Source organism: Carcharhinus amblyrhynchos, chromosome 18 (genome assembly GCF_965287045.1).
Source record: "Carcharhinus amblyrhynchos chromosome 18, sCarAmb.v2.hapA, whole genome shotgun sequence".
Taxonomy (NCBI): domain Eukaryota; kingdom Metazoa; phylum Chordata; class Chondrichthyes; order Carcharhiniformes; family Carcharhinidae; genus Carcharhinus; species Carcharhinus amblyrhynchos.
Genome location: NC_137341.1, coordinates 11,420,267 through 11,438,559, shown reverse-complemented (window position 1 = coordinate 11,438,559; position 18,293 = coordinate 11,420,267). Strand labels below are relative to the sequence as shown.

Below are 18,293 nucleotides of genomic sequence, written 5' to 3'. Positions count from 1 at the left end.
ATTTAAATAACACATTTTAATTAATGTAAGCTCTGTGCTCTTGCCTGTAGCAAGGGGTAGCAGCTGTGCCTTAGTGGTAGCACTCTTGCCTTTGAGCTAAAAGTCTGCAGGTTCAAGTCCCACTCTGGGTACTTTAAGCATAACTGGCACTTGGGTGCAGTGCTGAGTGAGTGCTGCACTGTCAGAAGTGCCAGTTTCCTAATTTAACTGTAAAACCCAATCTGCCTTCCTAGGTTAAGATCCCACATCAGTATTTCAAAGAGGATTTGTCCTGACAAACACCAATCCCTCAACCAACAAATTCAATAGATAGTCTGGTCATGGCCACACTGCTGTTTGTGGGATCTTGCTGTGTGCCAATTGGCAACTGTGTTTCCCAATTTTGCAGTCTATATTTCAAAACAAGTTCATCACTAGTTATATCACCAGTTGCTGTATAAATGCAACTCTTTTTCAATAATCTGATATTCTATAATATTGGCGTTTTTTTTCATGAACAGAAACCTAACACAGCTCTTGTCTCTAATTTAAAATTCACTCACAGGTTCGTCCTTCTTCTGCATCCAGCTGTATCTCTTGTTTGGATTTAGTTCACGGGGCAGCCTGATGATCACTGGTCCACTCTTTGTATTCTCAAGAGCTTCAGTGCTGATCGAAGGCATGGAATCCATCATCAGTGCTTGGGTGCTGGCAACAAGCAGGCTTTCCAAATCTAGGTGGGCCCCTCCTCCTTCCGGACCTTCCAACAAAATACAGTTTTGCTTTTAAAAGGTTTCTTCTTTCCCTAATTACAGTGTCATTATAAATGTAAAAAGATTACATGTTTCTCTCATTTATCTTTTAGTCAATGGTTATTTTGCTGGACGTTTCATCCAGAGGCCTGGGCTAATAGGCTGAGAGTTAAAATCCTATCATGGCAGTCTGTGAATTTGTATTCAGTTTGTAAATAATCTTTAAATTAAAAACTCGCACAGTATCTGTGTAAAGATACCATGGAACTGTTGGTTCTTCAAACAACTGACTCATTGATTAACCTTACCTGGTTGCACCTAGGCCCCATGCAATGACGCTGTGTCTTAATTGCCCTCTTATGGAGACTTGGTGGTAATGTCACTGATAATCCAGAGGCCCAGGCTAATGCTCAGGGCAACCAAGGATAGATAATGGGCAATAAATGTTAATCAAAGTCAGGGATGCTTACAACCCAAAACTGCGGCAGACAAAACCTTAGTCAAGTGGAAATGTTGGCAACGTTAATTTAAGGTGGAGATCTAAAACTTCACATGGTTTAAATCTAGTTTTTAACTCAGAATGCTGATTAGCAACCCGTAGCAAAATTGTGCCTTCAAGCCACCCAAAATCATAGAATCATAGAGTCCCACAGTGCAGAGGGAGGCCATTAAAGTCTGCACTGTCTACAATCCCACCCAGACCCTATTCCCGCAACCCTACATATTTACTCTGCTAATCCCCCTGACACTAGGGGCAATTTAGCACGGCCAATCAAGGGAGAAAACCAGAGTACCTGGAGGAAACCCACACAGACATGGGGAGAATGTGCAAATGCCCCACAGACAGTGACCCGAGGCCAGAATGGTATCCGGGTCCCTGGCACTGGGAGGCAGCAGTGCCACCCATTGTGCCACTGAGAAAGCTAAATTCTGTTAATTGATGGTGATAGCTGAACACTCATTGCTCCAGTGGGACTTGAGCATTTGGCAGCCCAATGTAATTGAAATTCATCCAGCTTTTGAAGCTCTCCCTGTCTGTTCTAAAGAAACATTACATCTGCACTTGACATAAGTAAACAGCTCCATGACACCTCAACCACCATTTTATGAGTGTGTGACCACACGTTGACTATTGGAGATTTATTTGAAAGAGTTCATTTGACAATCCAATTTATTTAAAGTCCTGCCTCCTAGCAACTCATGAGATGTCAAATCATTGCAAAGGAACACTTAGATAGAATACAAAGGTCAACATTTTCTGGCCATTCCTGCCAGCGGGATCTTCTGGTCCTGCCAGCTACGCCTGCCACCCACCCCTGCCCCCACCCCGGGACTGGAAGATCCTGCCACCGGCCAATGGTGGGCCACTTCTGTGGCTGCAAAACACACCATGGGTGGGAAAATCCCAACCAAAATCTTCATTTGAAATAAGGGGGAGGGGCAATCTTACCAAAACAAGTGCTGAATGGGTGCGAAAACAGGAAACAATCTTGCCAAATTTTTGGGCAAGCTCCCAGACACAATTGTGCGGCACTTAGAGAAATAAAAGTGGCAAAATGTGATTCTCGCCAGTAGGGGAAGTGGGTAGAGCTTATTCACGCCAGGAAGCCAGTTCCTCAACCCAAGGGGTGTCATTGCACAGGTGCCCTGATCTCCCAGTGCACTGTGCATACACAGTGTACACAGTATTATGGGAGCTCTGTTACTCCTCCCGGTTCCCCGGACGATTGCCGTTCCCAATCCCCTCCTCCAGTTGGTAAGATCATCCCCAACAATTTTTAAGCTAACTTGTCTTCAAGTGATGGTATTTAGAAAGGGGACAGTGGAAGCAAAAGCAATGAGAGATATGAAAGAACAGTGATGTGAGGTTTTCAGAAAGAATTGGCCTCTCACTTAGGCTGCAGCCATGAAATCCTGGAATATTAATCCTAGCCACAAGCCTGATGGCAATGGTGGAGTCTTCCTCTACACCAATAACTCTGTCCTGGATGATGGTGATTTTCCAAAATGCAATTGACAAAATGACAAAGACCTGAACAATAGAAAAGGCCTCTGTGATTACCTGCCAACAAGTATCCATTTCTAGGAAGTCACACACAGGCCTGTAATCATTTACTTCTTCTATAAAAATGGCACCAGAAGTTCCACAAGGGAACCTGTAGTAGAAGTGTTTAGTTTTGAAAATCTGCAGACAATTCATAATTGGCTTCCAACCTTCACAGCAGCAACTTGATGGCCAAATTGTTGTGGTATTGGATGGGTGGATGGAAAAAAAAAGTTTCTATTTATATTTCCTTTGGCACATTTTAATGCTAATTAATGCTGGCAATGGATTCTCTTTCCAACTTTTGGCACTCTATGCGTCAGAGTCAAGGAATCCTGGATCAGGTACAGCAATAGCCAGAAGCAAAGAACAACTCCCTACTTGGGAAAAGAGTGCTTTCATCTCCGACCCAATGGTGCCTCACCTACTTCCTACCTTGGCCAACCTTGTGGTTTCACTCCCACTGCCAGCTGAGGCTCAGGACAAGGGGACCAAACACGAGACAATCTGAGCTGAGACTGGCCTTTCTCGCATTTCCCTTTGGGTATTTATAGCCAGCACAATGGGAGAAGCAATTCAATCCAAGGATCAATCTTTCAAACTAGACTCAAACTCACTACCATTCAGTTCTATTGAAATTAGGTCAAGTGCAAACATTTCCCTGGCAATTAATTAATGACATTTTTGTGTTGGAGGACAGGTAAATGACTCTTACGTGTCGAATAGTTTTGATGGCGAGTGGCTTCTGATCATACAATGGTGGCACCTGAATGGCATCCTTGGTATTCTCGTTGCAAGATCTGGTTTTGTATAATTTTCAGTTGGGAGTTCTGGTTTTAAAAGGAGGATTTTCAAAACTTGTAACACTTGGATTCGAAAACACACTTCTAGTCCAACCCATACAGAGGCAATAAAAGTCTCCCAGGGTTTACTGAGCTTAGGTGAAAAGCAAGTTTAGGCAGTTTCCAATCTGACGGTAAATTGTCTATTGTGCCCTGGAAAGCAAATTGGATGGCTGGTGTGAGAAATGGCAGTGGAGGTCAGAGCTAAAACAATGCTGGGATTCTCCAGCCCCGCCAAATTTCTGAAGGACTGGATGATCTCAGCAGCAGGTGGGGCTGGAAAATCCTGGCTGATGAGACAGAGTAGAGGGATGCTTAAGATGCATTGAGCTGTTCTGTTCCTGACCCAAGAGTGCAAAACATTCTTGTTACCCAACTCTACCATCCCTGGATGAGCGGGAACTACCTGCGGACAGGGATGGAAGATGTTGATGGAAATAAATCTTACTTACGTTTATTGCTCTCACTTGATCTACGCCGTTTCAGTTCAAGTTCAGCGATTTCACTCAACAGGGCTATGCCGATAAGGGAAGAACTATCGGCCACACTGAAGTCTGAAGGCATCATGAGAACACTGGGCATGGTTGGCTCAGTTGGTAAGGAACATGCCTGGGGAAGTTCGACAGCAGCCACCAGAGCATTCATTCCGGCCATAGGGTCATCTAGCTTTATTTCTGGTGTTTGATTTTCAGGGATCTGAAAACACATCACTTCCTGTTTCAGCTCAAAGTGTTCCAGAGTGGGTTCCGCTGTATTCGAAGGTGTGGAGAGTAAAGCATCTTCGACAGTGTCCTCAATGTCCGCCTGCTCGGTTTTAAAGTAATGATCGTTATGTTCTGGCAACTCCTCTGCTTTTGAGCTGTCCACTTCCGAATGTGTCAGAGTGCCCTGGTAGTCACCATGCAGAGAGCTGGCCTGCACTTGCTGGAGCTCAGCTTTGTCCTCCACCACCTCTGGAGTGCGAGCTATTGTCTGGTAAGGTGACAGGCAGCTTTGGTGGTCATCTTGGCTCTGTAAACTAGGTGAGGCTTTGTGTTCTGTGGTCAGGTCCGTCGGCTCATTGTCCATCTCTGCGACAAACGGCACAGGTTTGCTTTGAACCTCGAGATGCCGATCGCACAGGGTCTTGCTGTCCTCGAGATCAATCAGATCCTCGCATTGCACTTTGATTTCAATCGGCTCTGCAGCTATGCTGGGGCGCAAGTCCTCTTCCGGCGCGGGGGGATGCAAGTGTATTGGCTTGACATCAGGTGAGGACGGAGCGATAGAACAGGACATGGGCTCGGAGGACTCTGGCAGTGGTACGTCTGGCGCCAAACCGTCAGCATCAGATGCTGCAGTGGGCTGCAGGAGGTAGGGGTAATGGCTGCCAAAAGAGGTTGGGAGGGACCGATAAGAATATCCTTGAGGAATCTCTATAAAATACAGAGAAAAACAGCAGAATTATCTTACAAGTGAAACAAATAAATGGGTAATAAATGTTGGTAAGAAGTCTCACGAAACCAGGTTAAAGTCCAACAGGTTTATTTGGTAGCAAAAGCCACTAGCCTTTGGAGCGCTGCTCCTTCATCAGGTGACTCATCTGAGAAAGGGTCAGAGGCCTGAAAGCTAGTGGCATTTGCTACCAAATAAACCTGTTGGTCTTTAACCTGGTGCTGTGAGACTTCTTACTGCGTTTACCCCAGTCCAACGCCAGCATCTCCACATCATAATAAATGTTGGCCCAGCCAGTGATGCCCACATCCCAGGAATGAGTAAAAACAAATAGCCAGTTCAGATAAAAGTTGGTTTCTCTGATAGAAAATCCAAAGATGCAGGTGAGCTACATCCCACGCACATATTTTACATGTGCCAACATAATAAAGATGCACTATACATCCTAAAGCTGACTACAACATGTCAGTAATATTCTACAGAAAACCGTGCATTAAAACTGAGTGACCCAATAAGAAAAGGTTGATCTTAAAACATTTTCCCCTATTTTGTTTTGGGACATTTTTCATGCCAGAGAGGACCAACCACGATGATCAATGGCAAATCAAAGGATTTCGACCCTCAGTAAATAGGAAACCTTTTTGATGCCTGTGTTCAAATGGAGACTCAGGAGTGACGAACAGGGCTGCAGGCATGTTGGATAATGTCAGCTGAACCAGAGATTAGTTAATGTCATATTCACACTAACTTCACAAGTGGCTGCGTGCTGTTGTCCAGGCTGGTTGGTCACAGTCCTCAGTCGCTAACCCATCCAGACAAGGACATGGGTATCTGACCATGACAACACTCATGCAAAGGAAGCGGGTTCGACATTAGTGAGGAAGTCAGTCTCAAGCAGAAGCAAGGTTAGGCATAACATGGATGCCAACAAGTATTGGGGAGGCGATGGCCTAGAGATATTACCATTAGACTATTAGTCCAGAAATTTAGCTAATGTTCTGGGGACCTGGGTTCAAATCCTGCCAGGGCAAATGGTGGAATTTGAATTCAATAAAGTAAATATCTGGAATTAAGAATCAAATGATGACCAGGAACCCATTGTTGATTGTCAGAAAAAAAATCTTGTTTACTAATGTCTTTTAGGGAAGGAAATCTGCCATCCTTATCTGGTTTGGCCCACATGTGACTCCAGAGCCACAACAATGTGGTTGACACTCAACTGTAACTAAGAATGGGCAGTAAATACTGGCCAGCCAGTGACACCCACAAATGAACAGACAAAAAATGTCCCTGGCCAGAATGTTTGGTAACTTGTGGAGATTGCGTAGTACTTGATGCTGTACAGTCTGACTTACATCCAATGTTTGGAGAAGCCCTGTTCAATTTAGGAGTTCCTAACCTCCATTAACACAAAAATATTTCACTGTACATGACGGCAAATCTCATCAGTGAAGCGTAACTCCTTACCAGGAAACAAGGTTTGAAAAGGAACGGAGGCTTCTTTCTCCAAGCCTTTCTTCTCAGACTCTTTGGATACTTCCACTTTCTGGGGCAGAGCTGGGGCCGGAGGGGGTGAACCATGTGGAGGGCTGGCCGGATGGGACGCTGGAGACGGAGAATGATACGGTCGTGGGGGCAATGGATCCCCCACCTCGGCCCTCACGTCAGACTTCAGTTTTAATCTGGGAGATGAGGTGTGCGATGAAGGAGGCGGGGTACCTGTCTTGTGAAAGGATGTGGATGGGGCTGGAGAGTGGGATGAGTGCCTCTTCTGTAACATTCCTGAAGAGGAGGCCACGAGCCCGTGTTTGCTTCCCTCCGAGCTTCGCTTGCAGACTTTATCTTCCATCTCATTTCTCTGCTCGTTTGCTTTCAGCCTTTCCTGGGGTAAAAACAAAACGGTGGCATACGTAGTGAACACTGTCTCCCACTGCACCAACCCACTCCTACTGCCAAATAGAATGTACAAAGTGTTTTTGAAAGGGTGTTACCTATCTTGGAGCAGGGCTGGAAAATGGTGTGGGGGGGGGGGGGGGGGGCAGGATTACCAAACCAAATGCTACAATAACCTCATTTACAAGGGCAACGCCTGCACTCTACGCTGCAGACACTACAGAGGAGACTTTCCTGGGCTGATGCCCAGAACTGCCTGCCCCTAGAAAAGATAAGGAAAGGGGAAGGTCAGGGTTGTGCCTGTAACGGAACCCTCCTGGTTATATGGCATCTACAGTAAGAAGTCTTACAACACCAGGTTAAAGTCCAACAGGTTTATTTGGTAGCAAAAGCCACTAGCTTTCAGAGCGCTTGCTGCTCCTTCATCAGATGAATGGGAGATTTTTTCACAAACAGGGCATATAAAGGCACAAACTCAATTTACAGAATAATATCTCCACGTATATAGTGTCTGCCATGTCCAGATAGTTCATTGTATCTGGTTTGGAACAGCCAGACAAGCCTCCTTAGTAAAGGATATTTGCCAATTGGCTGTCTATTGGTGCCAACATTCTCAATAAATTCTAACCTGCTCTATAATAATAATAATACAGAAGCTGAAAGGACACAGGGAAAGTGGGGTGGTTCAAGGATATTCATAATAAAAGCAGCACCAAATGTAAACTAGATTCTAAAGATTCTGTTGATTTTGCTGCTATAATTAAAACAAGCTTAAGGTGTGTTTCATAAAGATTTGCTGCACCTATCAGCTGTCAGCCTTAGCTGAGTGACTGGCACCTCCAATTCAGAGTCTAAGAGTGGAATTTTATGGCCTCACTCATCCCCAAACCATAAAATCCCGAGGTCAATGGACCTTTCCATGCTCCGCCCCGCTCCCGCTCCGATTCCCGTGGTGGGTGGGCGGTAAAATCCCGGCCTGAAAGCCAGGAGCTTCAAGTTCCATGCCAGGGACTCGAGCACAAAGTCTAGGCTGACAATCCAGCGCAGTGCTGAGGGAGTGTGCCCTTGTCGAAAGTACTATCCTTCAGATAAGAGGCTACAACTGAGGCCTATCAGCCTTCTCAAGTGGATGTAAAACGATGCCACACCTGACTATCAAAGGACAGCAGAGGCACGCTGACTGAGGTAATGGTCTAGATTTATCACTTATAAAGATTACACGGTTGTCACATTATTGTACGTGGGACTTGTTACGCACAAATTGTCCGCTGCCTTTCCTACCCCACAACCGTGAGCACATTTGAAAAATTGGCCAGAAAGCATCTGGGACATCCTGAGGTTATAAATGCAAGTTTTTCTTACTCTGGATATATATAATATTAAATGCTGCAATCCTGTCGATGTTGAGCACACTGCCAACATTTGGAATGCTGTGTGAAACTATTCCAAATTGAGATAGTGAGTGTTTGGGTGCTGTTGATCAGAGGAATGCCAATTTTCACAGCAATCCTTCTCACGAGGCTACGTTCTTTGATCTGCCGTAGGCCTTGATGCATTACTTTAATAAAGCAATGACCAATGAGTTTCTACTATTTCCAGACCCCTGGCTGCCTCCAGCTGTCCTGATGCCATATTAAACTCTAGCGAGTGTTGAGTGGCATAAGGTGGGAGTCCACCTCTCACTTGGGAAGAAGTCTTGCCTTGGAAAGCTACCAGCCAATCAGATTGGCTGGCAGTTCTCCAGACGTGGCGCTCTGTGTCCGCAAGAGGCAATGGGTGGGGGAGTGGGCGGCATAAAACTTTAAGCCAGTGATTCCCCTGACTCTTTCATTCCCACCCGCACCCCTGTTCCAGCCACTTACACCATAGTTCTCTGGGGTTGTGTAGCTAGAAGCAGCAGAGAAAGTGCAAGGCTAAGTGTGCCCCTGGCAACAGTGGAGTTAAAGTGTTCACCAAGAAAGGTCACTTCATTAAATATCACTTCTCCTAGACATAGAAACCCTACACTGCAGAAGGAGGCCATTCAGCCCATTGAGTCTGCACCGACAACAATCCCACCCAGGCCCTATTCCCGTAATGCCACATATTTACCCTGCTACTCTCTCTAACCTACACACCCCGGGACACTAAGGGGCAATTTAGCACCTAACCAGCACATCTTTGGACAGTGGGAGGAAACCGGAGCACCCAGAGGAAACCCATGCAGACATGGGGAGAACATGCAGACTCCACACAGACAGTGACTCAAGCTGGGAATTGAACCCGGGTTTCTGACGCTGTGAGGCAGCAGTGCCAACCGCTGTGCCACCGTGCCACTCTTGGATTGGCCCAAATTGCATTTATATGGCACCCACTTTGATGTCGGCCCATGAACAAGGTGATATTTCAGCTCCTCTGATCGTGCATAAGGGAAGTGACATTGTTACAGGACTGGGCAACTGTGACAAAAGCTTTGCTTTCCTGCTAGCGAACAAGCTGCCAGCCCGGCTAATCCGGCAGAGATGGAGGGAGAGGTTAGGGGAATGGACTTACCACGAGCTGTGCATTGCGTTGGATTTCCATGGCGTGGGCTGCCTGTTGCTGGAGCATGTACAGCTCGTGCTGTCGGAGCAGCTGCTGGTGAGACAGTAACTGCAGCTGGTGAGCGTGTTGCAGGGAGCTTCCCGCCGGAGGGTACATTGAAGGCCACAGAGGCCGTTCCATTAACTCTGCTGTAAGGGAATGCACACAAAGTTCACCATCAGGACCAAAACACAAAAACAGGACCAAAACAGGACAGCAAAACACCGCACGAACCGTGTCTATTCAAGACTTTCAGATTCTGCAACTACAAGGGAGTCAAGTCACGGGGAACAGGCCGGAGAGTGGACCTGAGGTCAAGATCAAGGCAGCCATGCTCAATCATATCGAATGGCAGAGAAGGCTTGAGGAGTGACCTACTCCTCCTGCTCTTAATTCATATGTTCTTATGTGAAAGTAATGTGTGCAGCTATTAAATACATTAATGGTTCAGATTATCAACAGACTGCATATTTACCTCGAAAATCTACTCCCAGACTAAAAGACTTAATATAAACTAAACACATCGCTGGTAAGCAGTCCACTGATTTTCCACACTGTCCATTGGGTCAGCCGGATAACATGCAGTGGGAGAAGTCCCAACCCCAGAGGCACAGCAAACTCTCCAGGTCTCACTGACAAGCCAAGCCATCGGAAACAGCTCTCTTGAGTTAGACTGGACCTGGTCAGCTGTCTGGATTACGGGGCTTTCCATACAGAGTTGCCTCAAATCTGAGCCTCTGTTGCCAGGCATGTCGCCTTCAAACCACTACACTCTCAAAGGTGCCACACCCTCCTGCAGTGCCCGCTCCCTCCCAAGCTGGGTGGTGTCTAGTTGGTCATTAAGTAACAGACAAATGGACGGAGCCCTCCCAAGATGGACAGCGGATAACTCTTCATTAGCAGGGGGGATCACCAGGGGTGAATGTCCCCTGTCCCCTATCCTCCACTGAATGGCTCTCACACAAGATGGAGCTGTCTTCTCCAATCTGATTATGGTGGGTACCAAGACATTGGCTATACTGGTCATGTTCTTAGCCCTGGCCTTCAATAAGCACATTCTGACAGGTGCATTCCAAGACTCAGAGCTCGTAGGAAGGTCATTTACTTTCTGCTCAGGGGTGGGACAAAGGTTGGGGCTGGGGTTGTACTTTAACATTCCCGATGTTGAAGTCTAATGCTGCAAATCCAGCTGCCTATCGGCTCAAAGCTTTTCGATAATAGCCCGGGCTGGCTATTATCAACTCTCAACCAGCTGCTGCTTTAAAACCGTTTCTGAATCTGGGATTACACCCGTGGCGAGGGAATATATGTGCGTACACAGGGAGGTCTGCTCTTTGAACATACCAAAGTGCGGTAAATGTTCTGTTGGGATTACGACCAGCTGGCCAGACTGTGGGTCTCTGGCAAACTGGTAGGTGGATGGAATCGAGCTGGGAATGCTGGGGTGAAATCCTGGTGGCATTCCCTGGTGTAAAGATGGATGAGTCAGACCTGCAGGAAACAATGGAACAAATTGGACGTGAAGACAGTCGGAAATAATCCTGCGTCATTACATTTCCTAAATAGAAATAATAATGAGATAACACTTACTAACCGTGCAATTAAACGGCATAATGAAGTAGCATTAAAAAAAAATAGATTCATTCAGAATTCAAAATAGGCTCAGTATCCAGGAAGGTTAAATATGATAGAGGACTGCCTGGTGACTGGGCCTTTCATCCATAATTGGATTGTACCCAATAATGCTCAGTTTAACATGGAATGGGAAAGGAGCTAGTGACCAAGTTACTGCCTGCGAGGTGGTTCAGATTCGATTGCTGCTCTGCGGTCTAAGCTGAGGGCATCGTCAGGGCCTCCAGACCAGGGGCAGGTAGATCCACCCAGCACTCCATTCCTGGGTGCAGTCTGGTGCTCAGAGCTCTGCATGTGTGAACGCTGTACCAGGAGAGGATGAGGGAATCAATTGTTGCCCCTGGGGCTGTCCTTTCTGCCCATTGACCCCCACGGATCCTCACAGAGGGGCTTTCCCCTCCAGCTGGCAGTGTCCCCCCACCCCTCCCCCTCTCCAATTTGGCCAATCAGGAGGCTGTCTCTGAGTAAATTCCCAAGCAGGTCCCGATGCCGGCCAGTGCAGGCTCAAGGCCTCCCACGTGCTGGGGTTCCTGGTAAAACTCAGCCCCAAGTTAAAACAATGTGCCAAAATCTCTGAGGGAGATGGGTGAACGTTACGTATTTAATAATGGGGTTTGTACTGGCATCAGCAATACCATTACAATAAAATCACCACTTAAAACAGATGGTGAGACAGATCAAGATCATCATCATAGTGAGTATTCTGTTAAAGGAAGGGAGAGCACATTGGCAATAAATGTCTGAATTTCAGCTACTTTCAGTGGATATGGTCATCTGTGCCATTTGTTAGTTTATGAGGAGAGACTGAGGAGACTGGGACTATACTCATTGGAATTTAGAAAAATGAGGGGAGATCTTACAGAAACATGTAAGATTATGAAGGGAATAGATAAAATAGAACAGGGGAATTGTTTCCACTGGCGGGTGAAGCTAGTACTCGGGGGCATGGCCTCAAAATAATGGGGAGCAGATTTAGGATTGCGTTCAGGAGGAACTTTTTCACCCAAGGGTTGTGAATCTGTGGAATTCCCTGCCCAGTGAAGCAGTTGAGGCTACCTCATTGAATGTTTTTAAGGCAAGGATAGGTAAAGTTTTGAACAGTAAAGGAATTAAGGATTATGGTGAGTGGGTGGGTAAGTGGAGCTGAGTCCATGAAAAGATCAGCCATGATTTTATTGAATGGTGGAGCAGGTTAGAGGGGCCAAATGGCCTACTCCTGCTTCTAGTTCTTATGTTCTTACTTGTAATCCTTTCCTATGCAGGTGCAGAGTACCTATCCAAACACTAACAGAGGGTTATTGATCAGTGGGCCAACTTACCAGGGTAGGTCTTGACTTTGTGTAAAATGGTTGATAGAGAGTCGGCCTATCTCTAATCAAAGGAGAGATGTGATGGGTTTGCTAACTCACCGTCAGCTATGCTATTCACACAGTGACAACAGACAGACCAGGCTGGGACTCCTTTCTCTCAGAGAGAGAAGACTGAGGGGTGACCTGGCGAATGTCTTTAAAGTTATGAAGGGCTTCAATTCTGCCTGGGGGAGGGGGTCATAAACCTATGACAGTCGCTAATAAATCCAGTAAAACAGTGAGGAGAAACATTTTTACCCAGTAGGGAGCGATGAGAATTTGGAAGTTGCTACCAGATGGCAACTTTCGTAAGATGCGTTAAAGGGAAAACTAGATAAACGTACGAGGGAGAAAGGAATGGAAGGCAACGCTGATGTCACCCCTGTGGAGCAGAAGCATTCACGCGTGCCACTTGGGCCGAATGGCCTGTTCCTGTGCTGTACATTCCTGATAAGACCTACTTACAATACGTCAACTTGCAAAAATGAATGAAACGAATCCATTTCCAGAGAGATACTGACCGTATGGATGTCCTGTCAGCCACATGGAGGGACTCCCAGTCCGAGGAAGCCAAGGGTGAGACGCTAAGTGTGAGGTGGGATCGGTCGGCCAGCGGGCAGACCCAGCCAGAGTTGGGCCTCCCATCACCATCAGGTTAGAGTTCAGGCTACTGGTGCTGCACCCTGGAGGGTGTAACCGAGCAAAATCTGCCAACTCCTTACTCTCTCTGCGGTTGGACGAGAAAATAGCCAATTAGGTTTGAGCAAAGGTTAACGCAGTCGCACGTCGATGCATATTGAAAATAATTCCTGTACAGCAACGCAAGCAGAGTCATACAGTGGCAAGGACTGTGTTGTGGCTTTAATTACTGAGCCAGGCTGATTGAATAATTTACAACTGATAAGACTGAGTGAGTTATAGCCAAAAATCCCAGAGGAAATTAAAAAAAAAATCAAGCCACACCAACTATCATGACATATGCTGTTTATAATGCTAGCGCTTTCAGTTGGAAAGTACGTATAAATTTTGCCACGGAGGTGGTTTCATGTAGCCTGGGGAAAGAAAGCTGCTTACGGACATTAATATCATCCAGTGGATCTGTTAACCTGTCACAACCATGGCAAGGTTGGCTGTGGGGCATGTTCCGACATTAGCACAACCACGGCTTGTTCCTCTGCTATCTATTACATACCCCAGTCCAACGCCGGCAACTCCACGTCATCTATTAGAAGGACCCTGAATACCTCTCATTCAAACACCAAGCAGACAAAGAACAATAACGGAACTGTTATCTCAAGGAGAATATTTTCTCAGTGGTCTGGGGAGAGGAGGGGGGGGAGGTTGGCAAAGAATCTGAAGGACTATAGACTCAAAGCCACAGGCTGGAATGAACGGGTGGAACTTCTGATTTTCTTCATCACTAAATAGGTCTTAACCTCGGGTGACAGCTGACTGGAAGAGTGAGGCAGCTTGTTTGGCCGTTTGTACGGACAGCTCCGTTTAAAATGAAATGACGGGTAAAAATGAAGACTAAATCCTGAGGTCCCAAGAGATGGGCCAACGCCCCCATGACCAAAAATTCCGAAGTGTTCTTTTTTCTGAAGAACAGTAGGAAAGAGGATGGATGCTAAGTGTTCTGACCTTTGCAGCAACTTGCAATCTTCAATGGTTCAAAATGCAAATAGTTGGATTTGCAGACCTTGCCGTGTTATCTTTTGCACACACGTATCCAAGTTTCTCTAAGTATTGTGAGGCAGCTAGCAAAGTAAAATTCAAAAGCACTTTGTAGAACAAACATCTTTAGCTTTCATCTTCAACTTATCTGTGCAGGCAGAAAGGCAGGAAAGCATAAATCACTGAACAGTATAACAGCTCTGCACCTCAGCGGAGAGCAGTGAATAGGCTCTCTCTCCCTGCACACACAAACACACCAAGCTACACTAACAAAAGACAAACAAACAACTTCAGAGGAAAGCAGCCAATACCAGGGTCTCCAGTCAGTTGTTTCAGAAACCTTTCATCCCCAGTCAAATGGAAAGAGAGGCCTTAAAAAGAATTTTAAAAACAGATTCTTTCCTCTCCAAAGGCAAATCCCCCAACATACGCACTCTCATTGTTCTGTGTTTCTAAGTGAAGGCTAAAAGCATTTTCTTCATTCCCGTAAGGTTGAGCAGGCACAACAGAGAGCAATTTTTTTTTTACAGGCTGGAACTGCAGGATTCAGATTCCATCAGCTACAAGGTCAAGTTGAGAACAGTACCAACCGGACGACAGAACAGAGCATGCCCAGTTGTCAGCCTCCGCCACCCCGCTGATGCTGGGCTGGTTCAAGGTACAGTTACACATTGGGGAGGTGGGGAGGTGGAGGGGGGAGTTGGGCTACTGGAAGCTAAATCTTGGAAGCAATGATATACACTGAAGGAGGGCATTGGGCAGGGTGTAAGGAAGAGGAAAAGCATTGTTTAAAATGCGCCAAAGGGCTAAAAGTGATTGACAAGGCAACAGGTTCCCTCACCTGTGTCCTCCCCCCGCCGCCCCCCACTCGGAAAGAATCACCTTTCCAAGTCCTCCAGCCCATTACCTGATCTTGCTTGTCACATATGGGAGTGAGTTTGGTCAGAATCAGGCTGCCCTGACAGGTGGGACATCCCTTTGCAGAGACGCGCTCTGCGGCGAGAAGCTTTTCTCTTTCACCTGAGCCACAACCCCTGAGCTGGTACCGACTGACAATCCCTGGGGACAAACTCTCCACAGCCCCGTGTCACAGGGAGGCTTTAACTGGCATCTTAAAACAGCTTCCCCTACAATTGGTGAATATCTTTGTTTTAAACTCCAGAAAATTTCCAAGCCTCAGAAGCGATTTTTCACTTGAAAGCTGATGTTAAATATAAACATTGTGTTTAAACATTTCCAAGTGAACAATTAAAATTGTGCACACAGTGGGGACTGATTAATGAATTGTTGTAAAGTGAATTCAATGTTTAAAAAGTCTGCTGGACTGCCCTCTATTGTTAAGTGACACAGAGGGAGATATCTTTATCGTATCAACGTTATTCAGGCACCCTGTTTTTATATTTCCCAACGGCTGGCTGGTGTAGATAACTTTATATAGCACTCCTGTTCAGGCAGGGCGTCCACTGTACACGGTGCCCAGTTGTGACATTCCTGACATAAAATATGACTTTGCAGCAGGAGATGGCCATAAAATGTCTGCTTCTGCGGTAGCTCCAGCCCACAAATGCAGGATCCAAAACTGGGTGAGCCTGCAGCAACTGGGACAAAAACCACTCCAGGTGCACATGTTCCCCTTAAAGGTGTCAGCTAAGGCTCAGTGGGTGGCACGCTTTCCCCCAGTCAGAAGGGTGGGGTGGGGTTAAGTCCCACTGTGAAACCTGTCTGTAAAACCTAGGCTGATACAGTAATGAGAGAGTGCGACCCTGTCTTTACGTTCAATTGAAGCTCCATCTGGCCTCTGATCCCGTTGCTCCAATTCAAGGATGAACAGTGTGTCCCGGCCCATATCAATATCACAAGAACAGACTATCTAGTCACTCTTCTAGTCAATGAAAAATATCTAGAATTAAAAATCTACTGGTAACCATGAAACCATGATTATAAAAACCTATCAGGTCACTTTAGGGAGGAAAACCACTGTCCTTACCTGGTCTGGCCTACATGTGACTCCAGAGCCACAGCATCGTGGTTGACTCTTAACTGCCTCCCAAGGGCAACAACTAGGGATGGGCAATAAATAGCCAGCGACGCCCATGTCCCACAAATTAAGACAAAAACTATTACAGTGCTGTCTGTGGGAGCTTGCTGTGCACACATTGGCTGCCATGTTTCCTATATTACAACGACTACAATTCAAAGAGACTCCAGGAAGCTTTGGGATGCCCTGAGGTTGTGAAAGGTGCTAGAGCAATGCAAGTCTTTTCTCTCTATTTGAATATTCAAGATTATGGAGCAACTGGTGAATAACAGCTCTGCTTTCCCCAGGCAAAATGCGGCGATGGATGTGAAGGATTCGCCATCCATCACACACCCACTACATTTAGAAACCCACTCCTTTTATGTTCCCGTCCGGAATATTTATGAAAATACTGGAGCACTCTGCCACTTTACTGACCACATCACAAACTGTTTTTAATAAAAGCAACTTAAAAGGTGAGGTTAATGTAAGAGGTGAGGTTAATGCTGAAAACATAAGTCCCACACAGTAATTCAACTGACAGACGGGGAAAAAAAATAACAACTGCTCTAAGTCAGGATTAAATAACATAAATCCGATAAAGGGGGTCTTTGTGCTCCACCAACAGCTCTGCCACCTTGGCTGTGTGCCAGCTTCAGATAACGCAGCTGTACCCTTGCCATCGTGCTCAAGCCCTATCTCACTGACTGGTTGGAGCTGGACGAGACATTGTTGTGTCTCGTCGCTTTCTCTCGAGGCTTGAAGGGAGTAGACACATAGAGGGTAGACTACAGTCAAAAAAAACATTCCCTCCAGGGAACCAGCAGTAAATATAATACGAATAATTCCTCCAGTGTATATAGCGCAGCTTTTTTTTAAAACTGTTTGTCTTGGATGGCTTAAACATAATAACACTTGTAGAACTTGGGGTATCGGAATTAATGAGGCTACTTCTCATTTCACATAACATTTTTCCAAGGCCAGTGAATGGGCCTGATTGTTACTTCAAAGAAAAAGCATTTGTTACACTTGTACTTTTGACTGAGGTCATTGTTGTGCTGGTCATTCTACAATCCCTACGAGACATTACATCAACATAACCAATTCATGGCATTTTCCTCTATACATTACTTTTCTTTATTGAATTATTATGAGCTGACATCCTATGGAGTTACTCAAGGTGAATGACAGCTCAAACTTACATTCTGAGACCATCTATTTGGGCCTCAGGATGTCCAGAGTGCTTCACAGCCAATGAAGTATTTCTGAAGCACGCTCAATTTCAGGACATTGTGGTTCCACAGTAAGGATTCGTTACTCTGCTCACTGCCCGATCCGTCGCTGCCCCGTTTGTTGCTCTGCACCCCCTCTCCACTTTGCACACTTCATTGATCAACTCACTACTTTGTTTTCCTCCTTCACCAGCGTACATAAGATCTCAACTCTTCAATGTACAGAAATTGTACCTTCAATGTATATCTAAATTTCCAATCAACTTGAGCTTTCTGCATTACAATTAGTTCCATTTCTGTTTTCCTCGATGCAGGCAGCTACCTGCAGCATCATACAGCGAAGTCCCTGTAGCTGCATGTTTGGTGACCATGCCCCCCTCTTGCACCAGGGCAGCAAATTCAGCCATTAATGACGAGGCTGTTTGTTCTTTGGTGATGTTGGTTGAGAACGAACACTTGGCCAAGGGACTGGAATGCTTTTGCTCCATTCTAAAATGCCACCCAAACAGACGAATGGGCCCTGGACCTAATGTCTCATCTGAAAGACGCCATTACCAACAGCACATGACTTCCTCAACATTGCACAACTTAACTGTACTCCTGGAGGTTACATCATATGACCTGCCCACACACTCCAGCCTTTATTCGGGCAACATTTCCATCCCTGTGACGTCCTGCCTTGCTACACCAACAGGAAAGAGACTCAAAGCCCAACTGGATGATACTTGACTCTCAGCCAAACAGATATTTTCCCCCATTTTCAATATTTCTATATCTGGTAAGGAGAAATGTTCAAAGAAAGTGGCAAGAAAAAGAAGCTTTTTTAATGTCCCGATAATCTTTCTCCAGGGGTGCAGTGTGCTGAAGATGGATGTTCAGCTCC

General features: G+C 45.9%; 1 protein-coding gene across 11 annotated transcripts in view; it reads right to left on the bottom strand.

Annotated features, from left to right (window-relative positions):
* tnrc18 (trinucleotide repeat containing 18) overlaps positions 1–18,293 on the bottom strand; it is a 162,899-nt gene that overhangs the window by 57,270 nt on the left and 87,336 nt on the right. For all 11 annotated transcript variants that reach the window (XM_080206366.1, XM_080206371.1, XM_080206372.1 and 8 more), the window contains 6 exons: positions 13,009–13,214; positions 10,851–10,997; positions 9,477–9,655; positions 6,519–6,933; positions 4,070–5,032; positions 543–739 (listed from right to left, as the gene is read on the bottom strand). In XM_080206366.1, the coding sequence (XP_080062492.1) occupies positions 543–739; positions 4,070–5,032; positions 6,519–6,933; positions 9,477–9,655; positions 10,851–10,997; positions 13,009–13,214 (2,107 nt within the window). The remainder of the gene's footprint in view (positions 1–542; positions 740–4,069; positions 5,033–6,518; positions 6,934–9,476; positions 9,656–10,850; positions 10,998–13,008; positions 13,215–18,293) is intronic.